The 22,707-nt window shown below is 37.2% G+C and overlaps 1 protein-coding gene across 7 annotated transcripts in view; it reads right to left on the bottom strand.

The window, feature by feature from the left end:
- Positions 1–7,961: 7,961 nt before the first annotated feature.
- The window catches only part of Dnah3 (dynein heavy chain 3, axonemal), a 40,928-nt gene continuing 26,182 nt past the window's right edge, over positions 7,962–22,707 (bottom strand). For all 7 annotated transcript variants that reach the window (XM_072020609.1, XM_072020611.1, XM_072020612.2 and 4 more), the window contains 2 exons: positions 8,542–9,310; positions 7,962–8,370 (listed from right to left, as the gene is read on the bottom strand). In XM_072020609.1, coding sequence (XP_071876710.1) covers positions 8,074–8,370; positions 8,542–9,310 — 1,066 coding nt within the window. In that variant the 3' untranslated portion in view covers positions 7,962–8,073. The remainder of the gene's footprint in view (positions 8,371–8,541; positions 9,311–22,707) is intronic.

Here is a 22,707-nt window from a genome sequence, read left to right as displayed (position 1 = left end):
GCGACTTTTCAAGACTGAAGCTCTTACAACTACTTGACTTTCGGCCGAATCCGATTTTTTTCTTTGTCATCCCTCAATATCCCCACCATCCACCCGTTTGTTAGGCGTTCTCGAACATTCGGCAAAAGGACCGTTGGGATATCGAGGGTTCATTAGGCACCTCGCTTCGGCCACATACATTGTTGCCGAGTGCCGCCACATCTTTATTTCCGTCATCAGCCGATCGGTTCCGAAGCGCGGCCTGGTCTCTGATGTGGATTGAGATGTGGTTGATGTTACAATCGCGGACGCCTAACGAACACGTGCGTAGTGGGGATATCGAAAGATGACGAAAAGAAAAGAAAGGGATTAAGAGATCAGTCGTGATTGGGGAGTCGTAAGCGAGAACCGTAAGGGAGCAGTCGTGAATAAATAGTCGTCTACACGAGTCGCGAGCCGAAAGTTGTAAAGAAGCCGCTAGTCGAGTTAATAAACGCACTGTTAAATAAAACGCCGAGTATTTCTTTGGCACCCTACACGTCCTACCACCTCAATTAAATTTGTTATTACTTTATAAGTAATTTGCTAATGTGTTACGCAAGGCTTGTCGGTCGTCTCATAACGGCGGGATTGAAAATTATAATCCAAATCCAATACATTGATGATATTTATTTTTAATTGAATTAAGTAGACATTTTTTGTAGTCTCGTGTATGTAAGAAAATGCGAAGTTCGAACGCCTGGGACGGCCGCCTGGCCTTCGTCGTCCTCGGATGTAAAAAGAGAAAGCGTCAACACTTTAGAGAGTTATAAATTAAGCCCTCTCCCGTACGGTATCGTGACCCAGCGGACCTCAACGGTTTCGCGACTACGGCGCCGAATATATTCGAATATTCTGTATAAAATCGTCAACGCGGACGAACGCAACTGACTATTCTACGCGTTTTCTACCATTCTAAATAAGCACAAGAAGACATGTGGGAGTGCTCCGGCAGTTATTCGAAGGAGGTCCCGGAATTCTCTTACGACGAACGTTGTCTCACGGATCGAATTTCTGCTTGGCACGTGTTACGCCAGATGCGATGGTCCTTGCGATACTCCTCATGGTCTGGGCGCCAAGACCTACACATTGTTACACTGAATCGCAACAAGCCTAAGGAGATACCATAAACCGAATCTCTTCAGTTTCATTTCTCTTCACATAAATATTTTCGTTTTACGGATAGTCCTTATGTTTGTTATACGCTTATTTCTGTCAAAGTTGCTACTGCCTGCTCAATGTATTCAGGTGTTTTCAACGGGATATTGCAGTTGATTTTGTTTTCGATTAGCTCCTTGAAAGTTTGCCAATTGGTGGTTTTATTGCAAAGCAACTCTGACTTGTTATAAAGTAGTGGTTTGCTTGTATATTCTATTATAATTGGTGTATGGTCGGAGTTAAGCTCGAAGCTGGTTGTTATTTTTAATTTGCTTACATTTAGCCCTTTTGTTACTGCAAAATCCAACAGGACAGGTATTTTATTGGGGTCTGTCGGCCAGTACGTTGGTTTTCCCGTAGATAGTACGTTGAGGTTGCTGCTTCTAATGTATTTTTCTAATGTTTTACCTCTCGGCGTGTTAATTCTCGAACCCCATAACGTGTGCTTTGCGTTAGTCTCCTGCCGCTATATATTTATCGTCTAAGGATTGGAAGTACTCTTCCCATTTTTTTAGTGTCATTTTGTGTCTCACACTACTACAAGAACACACTACAAAAATAGAAAAATGGCTGCAAAACAAACAAATAAAAGTGAACACCAGCAAGTGCAACCACATAACATTTACACTTAGAAAAGGAAAAACACCAGATATTCAACTGAACGGCGCCCACATAGCACAATCAAAGCAAGTCAAATATCTGGGAATAAATTTAGACACACGCCTTACATGGAAGCACCATATAAAATCAATAATAAACAGAATAAGTGCAAAAAGGAAGCAGATGTACTGGTTAATCAATAGAAAATCTAAATTAAGCACAATGAATAAACTAAATATATACAAAACAATAATCAAACCAATCTGGACATACGGAGTCCCATTATGGGGGACGGCAGCAATGAGTCACATAAGCAAAATAGAAATAGAGCAAGCAAAAATCTTAAGGACAATAGTTAACGCACCATGGTACGTCAGAAATGAAGACCTACGAAAAGATCTAAAAATTCCAACAGTCAAAGAGGAAATCGCTAGATACGCAAAAAAGTACAAAGAAAGACTTGCAGCACACCCAAACCAGCTGGCTGCTGAAACAAATAAAACCAAAATAGAAAGAAGACTGAAGAGGAAGCATCCCGCAGACCTCGAAATAGAGATGCAATAGGAAACCTAGAAGATGGAACCCCGCTGGGGGTAACCATCCACATGCTATATTTTATTTATTTCTATTTATTTTTATTTTTTATTTTTTATTCTTTTATTCTCTAAGCTATAACATTTTACCAAATGTCCTTCTGGACAAATTGTAAAAATTTAATAAAACAAATAAAAAAATTTTGCTAGAAAAAAAAAAAAAAAAAAAAATTTTGTGTCTCGGAGGTACATATACTGCTGACATCTGGAAGTAATTGTCATTGGTTTGTATTGTGACAGTGGTTGCTTGCAGGTGTTCTTGATTTGTTTGACTATGTAAGTGATGCTTGATGTCATTTTTTATTATTACTGCAGTTCCTCCATGTGCTTTACCCGAGGGATGTTTGGTATCGTAGATGGTGTAGTACGGTATTTTCATGTAGTTTTTTAGAGTGAAATGTGTTTCTGAGACAAGTAGTATATCAATATTATTTTTATACAAAAATATTTTAGTTTCGTGGGCTCGCTGTTGCAAGCCGTTGGAGTTCCAGACTGCTATTTTCAAAGTGTCCATCTCTATTTTTTACTTAGCAAGTTAGTGAGTAGTTGTAACATGATCGTTGTTTGTTGTGCTTGTTGTCTTAGTATTGTGTTTAGCTCACTTACCATTTTTCCTAACATTTCCATACCTTTAATGGATCGTTTGAGCATTTCTTTGATGTCTGTAACGTCTTCGATGTTATTGTTTTGATTCTGATTGTTTTTGGTTACTTGTGCGTAGCTTCGGTTACCTTGGGGATCTGTGTTTCTGTTTATAGCGCTTAGTTCGTATTGTGCTTTCAATGTTGTTTCATTATCCGTTATACTTTGTTGTGGTTGGTGGTTATTGTATGATCTATTGCGAAGTGGGGGAAACGGTTTACGTTGTATTTGTTTCCTTATTTCACATCCTTTGTAGCTGGCTGGGTGGTTTCCGTTACAATTATACCATTTAACTTCTTCTATTTTTCCTATGTATGGGCAGTGTATTGTTAGGTGATTTTTTGCACGTTTAACACATGCCGGGCTTCTGTTGCAATAATTTTTTGTGTGTCCGTATTGTTGACACCGCATGCATTGTGGTATATCTTTTTTGTAGCGTGGTGGTTCCACTGTTACAATTGTATTTAGTATTTTTTTGATTTCATAAATTTCCTTGTTATTGGTTCTGGGTTCAAGTTCTATTAAGAATAATGGCAATGGTTGCTTCATATCGTATCTTGTCATATTGTTTATTGCTCTTGTTTCATGGCCAATTTTTCCTAATTCTTCACTTAATTTTTTTGTGTTAGTTTTTGGATGTAAACCTCTTATAACTATTTTATAGCTCCTTTCCGTTTTGAGTTGGTACGTGTGGTATATAGCATTTTTTTCCTTTAGTTCTTTTATCACTTTCCTATAAACTTCTGGGGTGTTTGTTTGAATTTTTACTTGTTCTAATTTTGTTTGTTTTATTGTGTAGTTATCCTTCCCGACTATATTGTTTAGTAGATCAATAAGCGGGTCTATTATTTGGGCCTCAACAAATATTGGTGGTGGTTTTGATATGTAAGGTGATTTAGTCGTGGTTTTGCTTGTCGGGTCATTGTCTATTTCTTCCGTTAATGAGCTGAAGGAGTTTCTTAAAGGTAATTCTTGCAGCCATCGCTGCTTTTCTGCATCTGGGTTTCCTGCAGCATTTGTGCCTGGAATTATTTTACGTTTTTTGCTAGTCTTTGCTAGCTTCCAGTTTTCGTCCTGGTAACTTATTTCGCTGTCGTGTCTGCACTCCTCCTGTCTCCGCTGCTCTTCCACTTCTTCTGTTTCCATATCATTTTGGTTGTTATTGTTTTGCTGTTGTTGCTGTAAGCCTGGTAAATCTGACAACCCTTTTATATAATATTTTTCTCCTTTGGTTGCAATCTTGATTGTTGATATCTGCTGCTACATTGTTTGTCACTATCGCTATTCGTAGCACTTCTCTGAATCACTTGACTGGAGCACGCGTTTGCTTACACACATCTGTTCGTCTCGGTTGCCCGAGCGATACTGTGACCGAAAAGTGTGGACGACGAATCCGCGTTCTAAGTTCAAAAGGGCACACCCACACCGAGCTTTCCTTGATGGTACGGGACGGGTCCGGAAAATTCTTGTAATCCTTTTGTACGAAAAAAAAAAAAAAAAAGAAAAATCCTACTGTGCTACTAATAAAGTCAGCCGTTTACTGAACTAATCTGTTATCATTTAAAATTACGTGACAGTTGCAGTGTCACACACTCAAGAAGACCACCCGCTTAGTAATCAGATAGACCAAACACCTTGCATGCCACATCTGTTGAAACAATAACTAAAAAGGCCCCTCCAAAGGGACTAGACCTTCGGTAGAAGGACCTGCCTAAACTAGCGCTCGAACAGTCCGTTGTAGCATCTCGAGGCAGTCTGTTCTAACATTCCGAACCATTCTGTTGTAACGCTTGAACCGTCACTCTGTTGGATTTCTATAATAAATTTCATTGTCGCATACGAAGTTCAATTTTCTTTACCCTATTCGTGAAAGAATCATTTCGTTCGAACCGCGACGCGAGGAGATTACCGGCGATCCGTTAATTTCACGATTTCTTGTGTCTCTGTCACGTCGGAGGCACAAAAGATCGCGAAATTAACAAATCGCAGGTGATGTCCTCGCGCCGCGGCACGAACGAAATGATTCTTTCACAAATAGGGCGAAGGAAATAGAACTTGATACGCAAAGATCAAATTTATTATAGAAAATCCAACTGAGTGACGGTTACAACAGATAGATTCGAAATACTACAATAGACTGTATTTACGCTCGTTTGGGAAGGTCGCTCTACCGAGGATCTAGTCCCTTTGGAGGGGGTCTCGTTAATCCATTGTTTCAACAGGTGTGGCCTTCAGAGTGTTCGGTCTATTTATTTACTAATCAGACGATTCCTTGAGTGTGTGACATCTCCGACGTGACAGCAGCATCCGTCGCAAGTCGTACCATTCTACTGCTTTGAATTTTGCTACGACGGTAGCGTCACAGACGAAATCCGACTAAACAAAGCGATAAGGTAGCGAAATTCCAAGCGCCTTAGCATGATCGACCATCGGGATAATAACCGGTCACTCTACCAATCCATAACAGAAACTCGAGAACCGATTGTCACAGCGAAATAATAAACTTGAAACCTCATATCGAACATTGCCAAATAACTGTGTTTAAGATTGAAGACATTAGCTTTATACCGCTCAGAACTAGCAACAGCTACATTGCGATACCGGCAAACCCGATAGAAATAGACACAATTTGCCAAACGAAACACACCTTGCAAAAACTTGACAAGCCCTCCATCGTAAGAGCCAACACTTCCTGCGATATATTGTACAAAGATGAACACATGCGTATAGGCGAGACAAAAAAACGAAGTCAAATACGAAAACAAAACTGAAACCCTAGCGCTCAAAACAAACGATAGCTTCACTCATCTGTTGGACAAACTCGAGCGAGCACCAAAGGTAATAGATAATTTACAAGGCTATAAGACCACGATCGATAAAATAAGCGACGAGATAAAAACTCTTAATTTCGAATATAGAGTCAAAAGTATACAGTATTGGGGGCTAACCACGCTCCAGATATTAGGGTACATAGCACTAGGCATGCTAGGTATATACGGATTAAACAAGATGGGAGTATTCAAATGCATCAAAAAATGTATACCGAATAGTTTATGTATTAATTTATTTTTCTGCCGAAATGAAATCTTAATCAACAGCCACAATGCTACATCCCCACCAAGCGCCTCGGTCGCAACATCCAACATCTATATTCCAACCAACTCATACCACGTCGAAGAAGAAGAGAAATCAGTTGTGATATTCAAGCCACGCCGAGTCCGATTCCACAAAAGTCTTCTGAAGAAAACTTTTTTTTTTTTTTTTTTTTTTTATTTGTTTTATTAAATTTTTACAATTTGTCCAGAAGGACATTTGGTAAAATGTTATAGCTTAGAGAATAAAAGAATAAAAAATAAAAAATAAAAATAAATAGAAATAAATAAAATATAGCATGTGGATGGTTACCCCCAGCGGGGTTCCATCTTCTAGGTTTCCTATTGCATCTCTATTTCGAGGTCTGCGGGATGCTTCCTCTTCAGTCTTCTTTCTATTTTGGTTTTATTTGTTTCAGCAGCCAGCTGGTTTGGGTGTGCTGCAAGTCTTTCTTTGTACTTTTTTGCGTATCTAGCGATTTCCTCTTTGACTGTTGGAATTTTTAGATCTTTTCGTAGGTCTTCATTTCTGACGTACCATGGAGCGTTAACTATTGTCCTTAAGATTTTTGCTTGCTCTATTTCTATTTTGCTTATGTGACTCATTGCTGCCGTCCCCCATAATGGGACTCCGTATGTCCAGATTGGTTTGATTATTGTTTTGTATATATTTAGTTTATTCATTGTGCTTAATTTAGATTTTCTATTGATTAACCAGTACATCTGCTTCCTTTTTGCACTTATTCTGTTTATTATTGATTTTATATGGTGCTTCCATGTAAGGCGTGTGTCTAAATTTATTCCCAGATATTTGACTTGCTTTGATTGTGCTATGTGGGCGCCGTTCAGTTGAATATCTGGTGTTTTTCCTTTTCTAAGTGTAAATGTTATGTGGTTGCACTTGCTGGTGTTCACTTTTATTTGTTTGTTTTGCAGCCATTTTTCTATTTTTCTGAAGAAAACTTGAGGGACCAAGTTCAATCTAAGAAGGGGGAATGTCACAGACGAAATCCGACTAAACAAAGCGATAATATCCGGTCACTCTATCCGTTCTCAGAAATATATGATCGAAGCCTTTTCCCATTCTCACGAATAAAAGAATTTAAATACTCCCCGTAAAATCATCCAAGTCAGTCTTGAACAGCCTAGAACCCGGAAGTGTATTGCAAACAAGAAAAAAATAAAGTTTCCTTTTTTCTTAAATTTCTTTTTTATTTTACATGACAGTAGCAAGAAAACGAGCGAAGGAACCAATAACACATTACTCCTCACAATAGCTGATCACTGTACTTGGCCGGAGTTAATTTCCAAGAACATTTACAGAAGTCTAATAGTTGTATCAACTATCAGTCCATTGACCTAATATAGTCTAATTTAGTTAAAACTGCTTGCACAAGATTAATTGGGCGTACGAGGTACCGCTGATGACCGTCACTTATTCAATGACGAACAAATCACAGTACACAAGTGTAAAAAATAGAAATTAATTTAAATGTTGTAATGTTCGATATTAGTTTGATCGTAAGAATCTCAACAACCCAATTGAAATAATCTTATGAAAATAAAGTAAAAAATACAGAAGCCCTGTTTCTCTTATTGCTATTTATGGAAAATTTCTCTTTTTTTTTTTTTTTCTTATTTATCAATCATTGTGTCATTGCCAGATTATAAGTAGATTAACAAATAGAATAGATAAACAGATTATAAATAACAAGAATAAATAACACCGGATATCCATTTTAAATAATAGGATTAAAAAGAAATTATTAATTATTATTAATTATTAGTAAAAAGAATTGTTAATTCAAATTTTCAAAAATTAATTCTTTAAAATGTGACTTTTGAATAGAATTGTATCTTTTGTAAAATTTTTATTAAAAATTTTCATATACATAGTTCTTAAATGTAATATTATTTTGACATCTACATAAAATTGATATAGAAAATGATATATGTTTTTAATAATTTAATCAATCATCAAGTTGACACAAACAAGCTACTCCTCTTTTAATCCAATGAGATTCGTCAACGTGTGTTGGTAATAAAATATATAATACAAAGTTGGAAGAATGACCAGTAGTAGCCAAAACGCCACGTCTTTCGCTTGTTTTGTATACAGGACAATGATATACGTATTCAATAATAAATTCAGCTTTTATACCAGGCTTCAACCACATTACAGGAAGGAGATCAAACATTATTTTTGGTTCGGATTCATCAATTTCTTGTAACTGCCTATTCCATCTTGCTCCTTCTAAATATAAACCCTAAAAATTCAAATAAATTTTCTTAGAACAATTGTTTATTTATATATATTATTATTATTATATGCCAATTTTATCAATATGTTCTATTAGCATAAAGAAATGTTATACAAAGGTTATTAAATTTTTATTATTCTATTTCTGAGTGATATAATACTTAGCCAAAAGTCTTACCCTTATGTAAACTCCGTAAGGTGGTGATGTTCTTACATCGGTTTCAAATTGAGTTACTTCAAATTGAAAATCTAATCTATCGATTGGAATTTTATTTTTACGGGCATAATTTTGCAAGACACCCGTAAGGAAAGATTGAGTAAAAAAGAAGCCAGATATCCAAAACACAGTTGGTGCATCATGATCTATCCAGTCTTGGAAAAATGCTAATCTGTCTAATAAGTCATTAATATAACTTGCGAGTGATTTTAGCGAAGGATAAGATCTTTTACTCCAAGTAACTGGCACTGTACCAATACTCATACTGAGAAAAACTTCTTCCAACTCGGATGACATTAGAACCAATCCTTTAATGGCTTTTTGTACATCTACTAAAGTAGTTTTAATCGTATCAACGAGGTTATTAAATTTAATGAGTTCTTGACGGAGAACCGTATTCATACTATTCATATAGAGTACAGGATATTTTTTAGAAATTTCTAAAATATCAAATCGCAACGTTAATTTTGATAAAATGTCATCGCATAGACCGTAAACCACATCGTCGATATCTCTCTCAACTCCCACACTAGTAATATGTGGTTGAGTTAATAGAGTCCCTTTAAGTAGCTGCAATGATTCCTGATTATCTTTCGTTATATCTGCATTTTCATGTAAACCAAATACTTCTGGATCTTGGATAATTGGCAGATTACGAATATATTCTAGACAACCGTGATAATCTGTATTTTCTGGTAGACGATATATACAACTTGGTGTAAAGCAATACCTGTATTAAAAATATATAAGTACATAAGTTTATACAAGATATCTTATCTATCACGGTGTATATAAAGATCTTAATTGCTCTTAAAAAATTGAATTCAAATGCGTTGATTGTTCATTTCATATATGTATCTATAGTAAAGGAAAATTGGAAAAAGGAAAAGTAAAGGAACCTCGGATTTATAAAATTTAACAACCATCTTAGTCCTTTATCTCTACGGAAAGTAATTAAATCTAACGAGTATTTGAAACAACTTGCAACATTGGATTCTACTTTAAAGAAGATCAACATCGAAATTGATAAGTGTAAATGTGAACGAGACAGTCTATGTATTTTCGTCCAGTCGCGGGGAGACGCGATCGCTTGATGTAGCGCGTCAAAGGGAGTCGTAAATTCCCGTTACAATTGCACGAATCGACACCACGAGCAGGGCGATCCCCTTATTTCTTTTGGGATAATAGGGGTGATTGGTTTTTAATATAACTGGAATCCACAGTTATATAATATATATATATTTATTTACACTAGCCTACAATAATTATTGCGTCGGCGGAAATTGTTTGACTTCGTCGTGTCGGAAAGCACAGTAATTGATTAATCCGAAGATTGATCGATTTGATGGATAGAACGCCGAGAACTTGACTTTGATATGTATCGATGTTCGTTGAATTCGCGATTTTATCCGTTAGAGTTTAAGATGTATGCGGTAGGATTTCTGACGAAAGACTAACTGCCCTAGGATAAATTTCTTGTCCTCTCGGGGAGACGACCCCCTCCGCGCTCGGATCACGCCATCGCTCGCGCCGATCATCACGTATGCCTACTTCTTTGTGAAATTAAAGAACGGATCGAATCGACGTTTCTGGAACTCGCGGCCGAGCGGCAACCATGCGCTCGTCGATACATGGTATGCCCCGTCGGGAAAATGAGACGATTCGTGTATGACGCTAGAGGACCGCGAGAGACGGTTAGAAACACAATCCATATCAAGCCTCGCGACCTAACAGTCTACTCGAGAAAATCAGAAACTCTAGAACTACAACGAACCAGAACATATGGAGCAAAACGAAACAGACAGCAATAGTCGACAATAAACCAGTAGAATATGTAGAGTAATTAGAAGTTAAGATAGTCTGTACACAATCGCACTCTTGTAAATCTACGTCCCTTCCGAATGTACTAGGCGTAATTACACACGTCAACACTAGAGACAACTTTTGAACGTAACAGTTCAAGTATGTTCGTAATTTGGAGTGGCCATATGGTGTGAATTCTCAACTAATTGGCGATCAGTCGGGTGCAACTGATCGGTTGATATCACGAACCGTGAACGCTATTAACGCTCAAGGTGGAGGTAGATTAAAGATACAGAGTGATGTTATGTTTAATTGATTTATTTGCACTGTTGTTGCACCGGTGTCAACAATACGGACACACAAAAAATTATTCCAACAGAAGCCCGGCATGTGTTAAATGTGCAAAAAGTCACTTAACAATACACTGCCCATACACAGGAAAAATAGAAGAAGTTAAATGGTATAATTGTAACGGAAACCACCCAGCCAGCTACAAAGGATGTGAAATAAGGAAACAAATACAACGTAAACCGTTTCCCCCACTTCGCAATAGATCATACAATAACCACCAACCGCAACAAAGTATAACGGATAATGAAACAACATTGAAAGCACAATACGAACTAAGCGCTATAAACAGAAACACAGATCCCCAAGGTAACCGAAGCTACGCACAAGTAATCCAAAACAATCAGAATCAAAACAATAACATCGAAGACGTTACAGACATCAAAGAAATGCTCAAACAATCCATTAAAGGTATGGAAATGTTAGGAAAAATGGTAAGTGAGCTAAACACAATACTAAGACAACAAGCACAACAAATAACCATCATGTTACAACTACTCACAAACTTGCTAAGTAAAAAATAGAGATGGACATTTTGAAAATAGCAGTCTGGAACTCCAACGGCTTGCAACAGCGAGCCCACGAAACTAAAATATTTTTGTATAAAAATAATATTGATATACTACTTGTCTCAGAAACACATTTCACTCTAAAAAACTACATGAAAATACCGTACTACACCATCTACGATACCAAACATCCCTCGGGTAAAGCACATGGAGGAACTGCAGTAATAATAAAAAATGACATCAAGCATCACTTACATAGTCAAACAAATCAAGAACACCTACAAGCAACCACTGTCACAATACAAACCAATGACAATTACTTCCAGATGTCAGCAGTATATGTACCTCCGAGACACAAAATGACACTAAAAAAATGGGAAGAGTACTTCCAATCCTTAGACGATAAATATATAGCGGCAGGAGACTAACGCAAAGCACACGTTATGGGGTTCGAGAATTAACACGCCGAGAGGTAGAACATTAGAAAAATACATTAGAAGCAGCAACCTCAACGTACTATCTACGGGAAAACCAACGTACTGGCCGACAGACCCCAATAAAATACCTGACCTGTTGGATTTTGCAGTAACAAAAGGGCTAAATGTAAGCAAATTAAAAATAACAACCAGCTTCGAGCTTAACTCCGACCATACACCAATTATAATAGAATACACAAGCAAACCACTACTTTATAACAAGTCAGAGTCGCTTTGCAATAAAACCACCAATTGGCAAACTTTCAAAGAGCTGATCGAAAACAAAATCAACTGCAATATCCCGTTGAAAACACCTGAACACATTGAGCAGGCAGTAGCAACTTTGACAGAAATAATACAGGAAGCAGCGTGGACAACCACCACCTATGAAACAAATAGCAGGCAATCAAAAATTATTCCGCAGGACATCCTAGACAAAATCAGGGAAAAAAGAAAAGCGAAAGCAAAATGGCAAAAACAGAGAACACGAGAAAACAAGGAAAACCTAAATAAACTTGCAAAGGAATTAAAGGATAAAATAAGGGAACATCATAATAACGAATTCTCAAAATTCATCGAATCACTATCCGCGCATGAGAATACCAACTACTCCCTATGGAAAGTCAATAACAAAGTTAAGAAAACGATAAAAACAATCCCAGCAATCAGAAAAATGGACAACACATGGGCCAGAACCAACGAAGAGCAGGCAGAAGAATTCTCAAAGCACCTACAAAATATATTTTCGCCGTGTGAAATTAATAACAGCATCCCTGGATGGCAAACAAACGAAGAAGTGAAAAATGCCAGTGTCACACACTCAAGAAAACCATCCGCTTAGTAACCAGATAGACCGAACACCCTGCATGCCGCATCTGTTGAAACAATAGACTAACGAGACCCCCTCCAAAGGGACTAAGTCCTCGGTGGAGGGACCTTCCCAAACCAACGAAAAGACAGTCTGTTATAGTATTTCGAACCTATCTGTTGTAACCGTCACTCTGTTGGATTCCTCCAATAAATTTAATCTTTGCGTATCAAGTTCTATTTCCTTCACCCTATTCGTGAAAGAATCGTTTCGTTCGTGCCGCGACGCAAGGACATCACCGGCGATTTGTTAATTTCGCGATCTTTTGTGTCTCCGACGTGACACCAGCAACACAACTGATAAACGCTGCACCATACTCAGCACAACAGCGCAAGAAGTTACAAACTTAATTGAGGCAACAAAGACAAGTAAAGCACCAGGATTTGACTTGATCAATGGGAATATCTTAAAAAACCTTCCCCCAAAGGCAATAAGACTAACAACGATAATATTTAACGCAATTCTAAGAATACAGTACTTTCCTACACTATGGAAAATAGCACAGATAGTAATGTTACCCAAACCAAACAAAAACCCACATTTAACTGCATCCTACAGGCCGATATCATTACTACCTGCGTTTTCCAAATTATTAGAGAAAATAATATATAACCGCTTAAAACCAACAATAGAAAAAGAAAAACTAATACCGAACCATCAATTTGAATTCAGGAATAAACACTCCACAATAGAACAAATGCATAGACTCGTCAATGAAATCTTACAGTCGCTTGAAACAAAACAATACTGCACAGCACTCTTTATGGATATCGAAAAAGCATTCGACAAAGTTAACCATGAAAAACTTCTTCAAACAATCAAAAAGCAATTTCTAGAACAAATCTACAAACTACTCAAATCTTACTTAAACAACAGAACCTTTGTAGTAAAAATAAATGATGCATACTCTGAAATTAAGGATATCAAGGCAAGAGTACCGCAAGGAAGCGTCTTAGGACCAATATTATACACACTATACACGGCAGATATACCAACAACTGTCAACAGTAAAACACTGACGTTTGCGGACGATACGGCCATACTAGTGAGGCATTCAAATCCAGAAACGGCCGCCGCACTACTACAAGAACACATTACAAAAATAGAAAAATGGCTGCAAAACAAACAAATAAAAGCGAACACCAGCAAGTGCAACCACATAACATTTACACTTAGAAAAGGAAAAACACCAGATATCCAACTGAACGGCGCCCACATAGCACAAACAAAGCAAGTCAAATATCTAGGAATACATTTAGATACACACCTTACATGGAAGCACCATATAAAATCAATAATAAACAGAATAAGTGCAAAAAGGAAGCAGATGTACTGGTTAATCAATAGAAAATCTAAATTAAGCATAACGAATAAACTAAATATATACAAAACAATGATCAAACCTATCTGGACATACGGAGTTCCACTATGGGGGACGGCAGCAATGAGTCACATAAGCAAAATAGAAATAGAGCAAGCAAAAATTTTAAGGACAATAGTTAACGCTCCATGGTACGTCAGAAATGAAGACCTACGAAAAGATCTAAAAATTCCAACAGTCAAAGAGGAAATCGTTAGATACGCAAAAAAGTATAAAGAAAGACTTGCAGCACACCCAAACCAGCTGGTTGCTGAAACAAATAAAACCAAGATAGAAAGAAGACTGAAGAGGAAGCATCCCGCAGACCTCGCAATAGAGATACAATAGGCAACCTGGAAGATGGAACCCCGCTGGGGGTAACCATCTACATGCTATATTTTTATTCATTAAGCTATAATATGTTACCAAATGTCCTTCTGGACAAATTGTAAAAATTTAAACAAATAGTCAATAAAGATATCTGGTGGCTATCTTGCCCGAGGGATAGAGTCTAGTTTATGTCGAGAGTCATGGGACGTAACAGACAGCCACTCCAAATAGACTACCGAAGCGTCCTGTTTTTGCGGCCAAGTTTTAGGACAAAAATCAACAACCAAAAACAAGAACACACAAAAGCTCCGCTCCCCAGCGGCTTAAATCCAGGAACTCAACACAAGAATGAAAACTCAAAAAATGGTAAAAACTCCGATGCACAATACAGCATGGCTACGTCGTACCGTCGCGTATCGGTACTTTTGCCTAACACATCTTACTGTAATTCATTGTTTATTATGAATCACAAAAATGTACAAAAAAAATCAAACCTTAGCTAAATAAACGATATTTAAAAAAAAAAAAAAAACAGCCACTCCAAATCCCGAATAACTACCAGAGGTCAAGAAGAGTCTTCCTTAATTTTTTAAAAATGGAATATTATACTCTGTTCATTTAGGTAGCTCTTACGAAACTGAATAACATTTAATTAAAGTATTTATCGTTATTCTGCATAATTAAAGAGTTATGACAGAAGGAAGGTCTTAAAGAGGAATTACGCGAATGCGTTGAAGGGTACTTAAAATAGATGTATTCTGAGGTAAAATTCATTTTATTAAGTATTTGAAATTGTAACCACTCATCTCTAAACACTTGTTTACTTTATGTGCAATGTCCTTCTCTTTATATCTTTTCTTGTTGTAGGTGTTGTACTCATAACTTATGAATGTTTAGAAGTGAATGGCCGTCATTTTGAATATTTAAATTTATTTATTAAATTTAATTTTTCTTCAGAATACGTCTATTTTAATTACTCTTTGTCATCTCCATGTAGTTCCCCTTGAAATATTCCTTCCGTCATACATCTTTAATTATGCAGAGTAACGATAAATGCTTCAAGTAAATTTTATTCAGTTTCATAAGATCTAAATGAACAGAGTATGCTATTTCATTTTTAAAACATAAGGAAGGATCCTGTTGACTCCTAGTGGTCATCTCAGAAACATCTTTTGTTCCTCAAATAATTATAAGCAGCTCTTTTGTACCACTGAAATGAAAAAAAGCTTAATCGATATCTGCTATACTTTCTGTGAAAACGGCTTATAACGCTTTATGTGAATCATTCTATACTTTTGAAAATAATATCTCACCATTTTAATCTTATCGCTGTATGAAAAATTAGAAGCGTTTTTACTAAACAATAAATTAGCAGAGAAGCAAGATTTATGCATTCTTCGAGGACCTAAAGGCGATTTTTGACAAGGTAAGCAAGGGGAACCTTCGGCAGGTCATAGAGATAAGAGGTATAAGTAAAGGACTCATTGAAAGAAATGCAAAAATTTATGAAGAAACCATTTGCGCGTAATAAGAGGAACAATTAACAATAAGCTCTCGGAAGAATTCTAGACACATGAGCGTATCAGACAGCGATGCGCTATAAGTTCAACGTTACTCATAACGTTAATAGACGACATAGAGGAAGATCTTATTTAGAAGAGGATGGGTAGGAGGGTTGGCGGTGGAAAGCGAAAAGTTCTGGCCATTAGTTATTTTTTTATTATTACTATTATTATTATTTAATTTGTACTTCACAATTTGTCCAACTGGACATTCGATACATTTTTCCAGCTTTATTGCTAATTAACACGTGGATGGCTACCCCCAGCGGGATACCATCTTCGAGTTTGTCTATTTTATTTCTTTAGTGAGATCAGTGAGCTGTTTACTCTTTAGTCTTCTTCTTATGAGAGTTTTGCTCGTTTCAACAGCCAGCTAATTTGGATGTTTTGCCGTTCTTCCCTTGTATTTTTTTGCGTATCTGTCGATTTCTTTTTCGACCTTTTCTTTGGTATTTTTAGCGTATCTTTGCGTATATCTTCGTTTCTGACATACCACGGGGCGTTGACTATTGTTCTGAGTATCTTCGATTGTAGCGACTCTAGTTTATTTATGTGTCCCCCCATAGTAGTATTTCGTACGTCTAAATTGGTTTTATTATCGTTTTGTAAATTTTCAGTTTATTTTCCATGCTGAGTTTAGAGTTTCTCGACTGGCTAGCTAGTGCATCTGTCTTCTTTTTATCCGTATTTCGTCTCTAATTGATTTAATATGTTGCTTCCATGTAAGTTGTGTGTCTAAGTGCAGTCGTTATTTTTTTTATTTTATTTAACTTGTATTTAACTTGCCTTGTTTGTTTTATGTGCGTGCCATTCAATTTGATATTTGGTGGTTTCCGTTTTCGTAGTGTAAATGTAGTATGTTTGCATGTAAATGTAATATGGCTGCATTTACTGGAGTTTGTTTTTATTTGTTTATCTTGTAGCCATTTTTCTCTTTTTGTGATATGCTCTTGTAGTAATGTGACTGCTGTTTCTGGATTAATGTGCCTGACTAGGTGTTACGACCGTTCGCGGAGAGACGCGGTCGCGAGGAAAACGCATCAGCGAGAGGCGTAAATTCTCGCTACGATTCAGCTAATCGACGCCGCGAAATAGTCGTTCCCCTTGTTTCGATTAAGATAACAGGGATGGTTCAATGAATTTAACACCGTGTTAACAGGTTAATATAGCGTGTATATCAACAATAAACAATAAACCGTATAATAATAAAAGCGTCACAAATTACTTGGCGATGAATACAGTTAATGCGTTACAGAAGTTCGACTCGACTTTTGATATTTCTCGATAATCGTTAGACTAAGTGTATTTTCGTCCAGTCGCGGGGAGACGCGATAGCGTTGAAGCGCGTCAACGGGAGTTGTAAATTCCCGTTACGATTAAACGAATCGACACCACGAGCAGGACGATCTCCTTATTTCTTATAGGATAATAGGGGTGTTTGGTTTTGAATATAACTGGAATCTACAGTTATATAATCTATATCTATTTATTTAATCAGCCTACAATACTTGTTGCGTCGACAGATATTGTTTGACTTCGAGGTGTCGGAAAGTACAATAATTGATTGATCCGAAGGTTGATCGATTTGATGGGTAGAGCACCGAGAACTTGAAACTTTTGTCAACCGAAGAATTTTATATCTGTCAGTCAATTGTCAATATCAAAATCGAGCAAGATTTGAATAAATCATTAGATATTGTTAAACTACTTTCAACCAGCTTTAATCCTCTCCCGTGCTAGTATCCCTGCACATAGCAGGTTAGCCGAAAAGTGGAATCGGTTTTGCCAGTAGCACCAAACTCTACTCGACGCTACCCGTAACGTTTGAAATAAATAAAAATTTGAAATAGTCCTTGGACTATTTCTGGTGGCAGCAACTACCAATTTCAATCTCAACTTGACTTAAAACAAATAAATACGTAACAGAGGGAAAATTTTTTGGTTTTATTCGTCAGGGTTTAAAATGTATGCGGTATGATTTCTGAAGAAAGACTGACTGCCCTTGGATAAATTCCTTGTCCTCTAGGGGAGACGACCCCCACCGCGCTCGGATTACGCCGCCGCTCGCGCCGATGATCATGTAACATCAACTACACCTCGATCTACATCAGAGACCGGGCCGCGCTTCGGAACCGATGGGCTGATGATAGAAATAAAGATGCGGCCGCACTCGGCGACAGTGTATGTCGGCGAGGCGAAATGCTTAATGAACTCTCAATATCCCAACGGTCCTTTCGCCGAATATTTGAGAACGGCTAACAAACGCGTGGATAGTGGGGATATTGAGGGATGACAAAGAAAGAAACAAATCAGTTTTTAAAGGTGGAATTGTAAGAGCGTCAGTCTTAAAAAGTCGCTCCTAGAGTTCGGAAGTCAAGTGTAAACCAAGTGTAAAGAAATAAATTCTGTCTTTGTATTTCTTTATTTTCGTTTTTTATCTTTTATTTTACGTCTTCGATTTTTCCTTCCTTTTTTTTTTATTATTTTACGTGACAAGCGCATGGTTGCCGCCCGGCCGCGAGTTCCAGAAACGTCGATTTCGGTTCGTTCGTTATTTTCACAAAGAAGTCGGCATACATGATCATCGGCGCGAGCGGTGGCGTGATCCGAGCGCGGAGGGAGTCGTCTCCCCGAGAGGACAAGGAATTTATCCAAGGGCAGTCAGTCTAAGTTCAAAATTCATATTGCATACATCGAAAGCCCTGACGAACAAAGTCGCTTAGAATATCGGAAAATATCAAAGGTCAAGTTCTCGGTGCTCTACCCATAAAATTGATCAGTCTTCGAATTAATCAATTATTGTACTTTCCGACATGACGAAGTCAAACAATTTCCGTCGACGCAATAATTATTGTAGGCTAGTGTAAATAAATATATATATATATTATATAACTGTGGATTCCAGTTATATTAAAAACCAATCACCCCTATTATCCCAAAAGAAATAAGGGGATCGTCCTGCTCGTGGTGTCGATTCGTTTAATCGTAACGGGAATTTACAACTCCCGTTGACACGCTTCAACGCTATCGCGTCTCCCCGCGACTGGACGAAAATACAGGGACAAACAGTCTTTCTCTTAGCAGTCCCTAAACCTATCACCTCCGAAGACACGAGAAATCTGCTTTTCTCACGTACGATACTTCCCGCAAGCGACTTTCTTTCAAGGGCAGTTAGCATTCTTTTCCAACCACCAACACAAAAATGAACCAATTAGCAACGGAGTCCATTTTCGTCACTTTCCGAATCAAGGCTTTCCTCAACGAATCCGATGATCTCGCATCCTAAGACACACCCCAATACAGTTTTCCTTCGCGGCATCGTCGTGACGGAAAGTCAGTCGTTACATATCGGTCCGAAGCAATAGTTGGTACTTCGTAATAATTGATCAGAGTTGCACGTCATCTTAGGCAATCATCATCCGAGCTTATATCGCGCATCAAAACGCATCAATCAGAAATCGAACTTGTAATTGCGAATCGCGAACCGCCAATATAACAATCGCGAGTTCTACACATCGTGTACACACAGAATATATTATAATAAATATCTATTATTAAATATATCTGAGTGATTTTTCAGTACCTATCACGACCCAACCACCTCACAACCATAAATTAGCAACATTTAAGCAACTAATTAATAACAATTAAACTATTAATTTATAGTAATGGAAACATTTGTTAACAACATTTAAAACATTAATTTATAACAATCAAACCATTCTTCAAGGAATCAATAAGTCTCTCGCTAATAGCCTAATAGATCGTTTGATAGATCTAACGAAGAAATACTTAATCGCGATTACAGCCAATTAATTCATATTATTCGCTACATAATTAATATCAGTATCACGTACAGCGATGCAGGTGGTATCGAAGAAAAAAAGCCATTTTATGTTACAACTATAACGAGTAAATTTACTTGTTTAACTTTAGAGGAATTAAAAAGGTACCTGACTTTTAAATAAGCATTAAATAGGAATTTTAAATATCGCAGACAGTGATGTAGGTGTTATTCGAGAAAAAAGAACATATTATTTTGTAATTAGCACGAGTAAATGAACGAATATCGATAATATAATATAACGTTTAATATGAATTTTATCTGTCTGATTATATAATAACTTAACTTATTTCACAGTAACGTCATCGACTGCCGTTAGGCTCTCTTTCCCTTTCTGTTCAAACTAATTGATAGTCGAAAACTAGTGTCAAAGAAGCGTGAAATTAGTCTTAGCTTGTAGAAACTATAAAAACGATAAAAATGGATATCGTATTAAATCGTTGAAGGCACCAATTTACGATAAATATTAAGAAATTGTTCAATGTGACTTTGTTATAACGGAAAAACTGTCTTTTGCTATGTCAAAAGATCGTTACCGTTTGATTGACATCTCGACACTTTGTAAAGGTATATAAGGAACACGGAAATCGCGTGCGAACTCTTTTGCGCCTGAACTGCCGGAGAGTGAACATCGAAGAAGAACTTAAATGTAAGGTAAATAAACAAAAAATATTAACAATAACATTGAACTAGTAATTTATAACGTCTAAACCGTTAATTTACAACACTTAAGCTATTAATTTATAACATTTAAGCTATTAATTTATAACATTTAAGCTATTAATTTATAACATTTAAGCTATTAATTTACAACATTTAAGCTATTAATTTACAACATTTAAACTGTTATTTTATGCATTTAAGCTATTAATTTATAACATTTAAGCTATTAATTTACAACATTTAAACTGTTATTTTATGCATTTAAGCTATTAATTTACAACATTTAAACTATTATTTTATAACATGTAAGCCATTAATTTCTAACATTTAAACTATTAATTTATATCATCTAAGCCATTAATTTATAACATGTAAGCCATTAATCTAAAACAATTACTTCATTAATTCTTAACAATTATACCAATAATTTATAACCATATCCTCCCATTAATTCAAAGTAATTATGCTTTTAATTTATAACAGTTGTATTAACATTAATTGGAAGCAACTCTGATTCATTGATTTAAATGAATACCATCAATTCGTTGTGAGTAAATTAATGATTTATTTTGTTTTATTTAATATTTACGAAATCTTTCAAGTCCCCGAAGTGCTATTGTATTTCTATATAGTATTATTTTTTAATTTTAAATTCTAAAGTATTTAATTTCTCATTTCACTGTTTCATATAAAACCAGTAGTAACGCAGAGTGTACCTATTGAGTGTCTATGGATGGAATGTAATTTTCCATGTCTGCTCAAAACCAAGGAAACAGCACCGTATTCGTGGAACGAAGGAAGCAAGTGCAATTTAATCAAAGGCAGCGACAACTGACCATTCATCCATACGCACTACAATTGGTACCTTGCATGGTTTCGTTTCTTCGATGTTAAGTTCAATATTCAAGTACGATTATGCAGATCCACGTACTACAGCCATTCTAATTAATAAATTTCAATACACGCTACTTCTTTGTTATAAAATAATTTTACATCTCTGCTTGCAATGCTTAAAAATTGTTTATGTAAATGGGACCCGAGCGTAGTTACCTCCTCGTGGTGGGTCCCGGTAATTGGTATCGTTTTCCAAATAATAATACACCAACTACTATTTTAAATATTAGTATTATTATTTGAAAAACGATATCAAGCTAAAAACTACTTGAATATAGTCTGGTCTTGATCATCCAAAATAGTTTTGGTGATCTAGACTGGACTAATACCCCCCGCGGGGGCACCGTGGGACATCGTGGAACACCATGGGACACCGTGGGATGCGTGCGTTTTAGTCTTAATTAATCATAAGATAGATACCTATGTTATGTGCATTGTAAGCTCATTCCGTACAAAGATACCTATCCATCTTGGAACGAAAAATATAAATCTCGTCTCTCATGATCCCCTCGCTTACCACGTTGGAAAAATTGTTCCCGCGATTTATCGGTTCACGATCGCTCAGTTCTTTCAAACTGCCGCGTGGCGTACTCGCTCGCGCGTATTCCGGGTACGTGCGGGTCAACGTGCACTGGACAACTCTTTGGATTCGAAGGTCGCCCAAGGACACCTCTTGTCTTGGTGACTACTCGACGACTGCTCGTTGTTTGCCTCGAATCGCGGGCGTTGTCATCACGCTGGCGATACCTGTGTATCTGTTGACGATTGAGTCGCAGTTCTGCAATACTGTCCGATTGGTACTTCGGTACTTGGACAGGGGACCTGTATTTAATGTCCTCCGTAATTCTGTTCGAACTCGCGGGGGTGGACCCCACTGTTCAGTTGGGGCCTTGCCTTTGTAATCCTGTTCAGCGGTCCCTCCCCGGGTTCAACTGTTCAGTTGGAGTGTGTTAAATTGCAGGCCCATATGCTGGACACGGGTATCATCGGTAAGTGGCATCGACCGTGATAAGATCCAAACGACGTGACAGGAATCGAGCGAAGGTCAATGCTTGAGCTTCCACTGAAACTTAGGGTTATCTGGTGCACGGGGGTACGTCACGTAGGTTTGTTAGTTCTTTCGAGAGATCGTGATTACGTTCGTTCCGGGCGAACCGCGGTTTTTCTTTCATCGTCTGATCGTTGAGGCTCCTTTTCCATAGTAGCCTCATTTCTTTTCATTCGTTCCAAGTTAGACAAATGTATCTTTGATACGGAATGTTGCCGATAGGGTTGCGAATTATTGTACGATGTTTGTACCGATCGATGTAATCGTTGTGAGTGAGATACATGTTGCGTTGTGTGGGAGATAGATATTACGTCGTGTAAGCTTTGTTTTACGTTTGTAAAGATTCGTGTAACTGCTGCGTAGGAGATAGGTGTTTCGCGGTTAGGCTACGAAATAACTATCTCTTTACGCAGGCCCATGAT

The sequence above is a fragment of the Bombus fervidus genome, chromosome 17 (genome assembly GCF_041682495.2).
Source record: "Bombus fervidus isolate BK054 chromosome 17, iyBomFerv1, whole genome shotgun sequence".
Classification (NCBI taxonomy): domain Eukaryota; kingdom Metazoa; phylum Arthropoda; class Insecta; order Hymenoptera; family Apidae; genus Bombus; species Bombus fervidus.
This window is presented reverse-complemented; position numbering and strand designations above follow the sequence as displayed.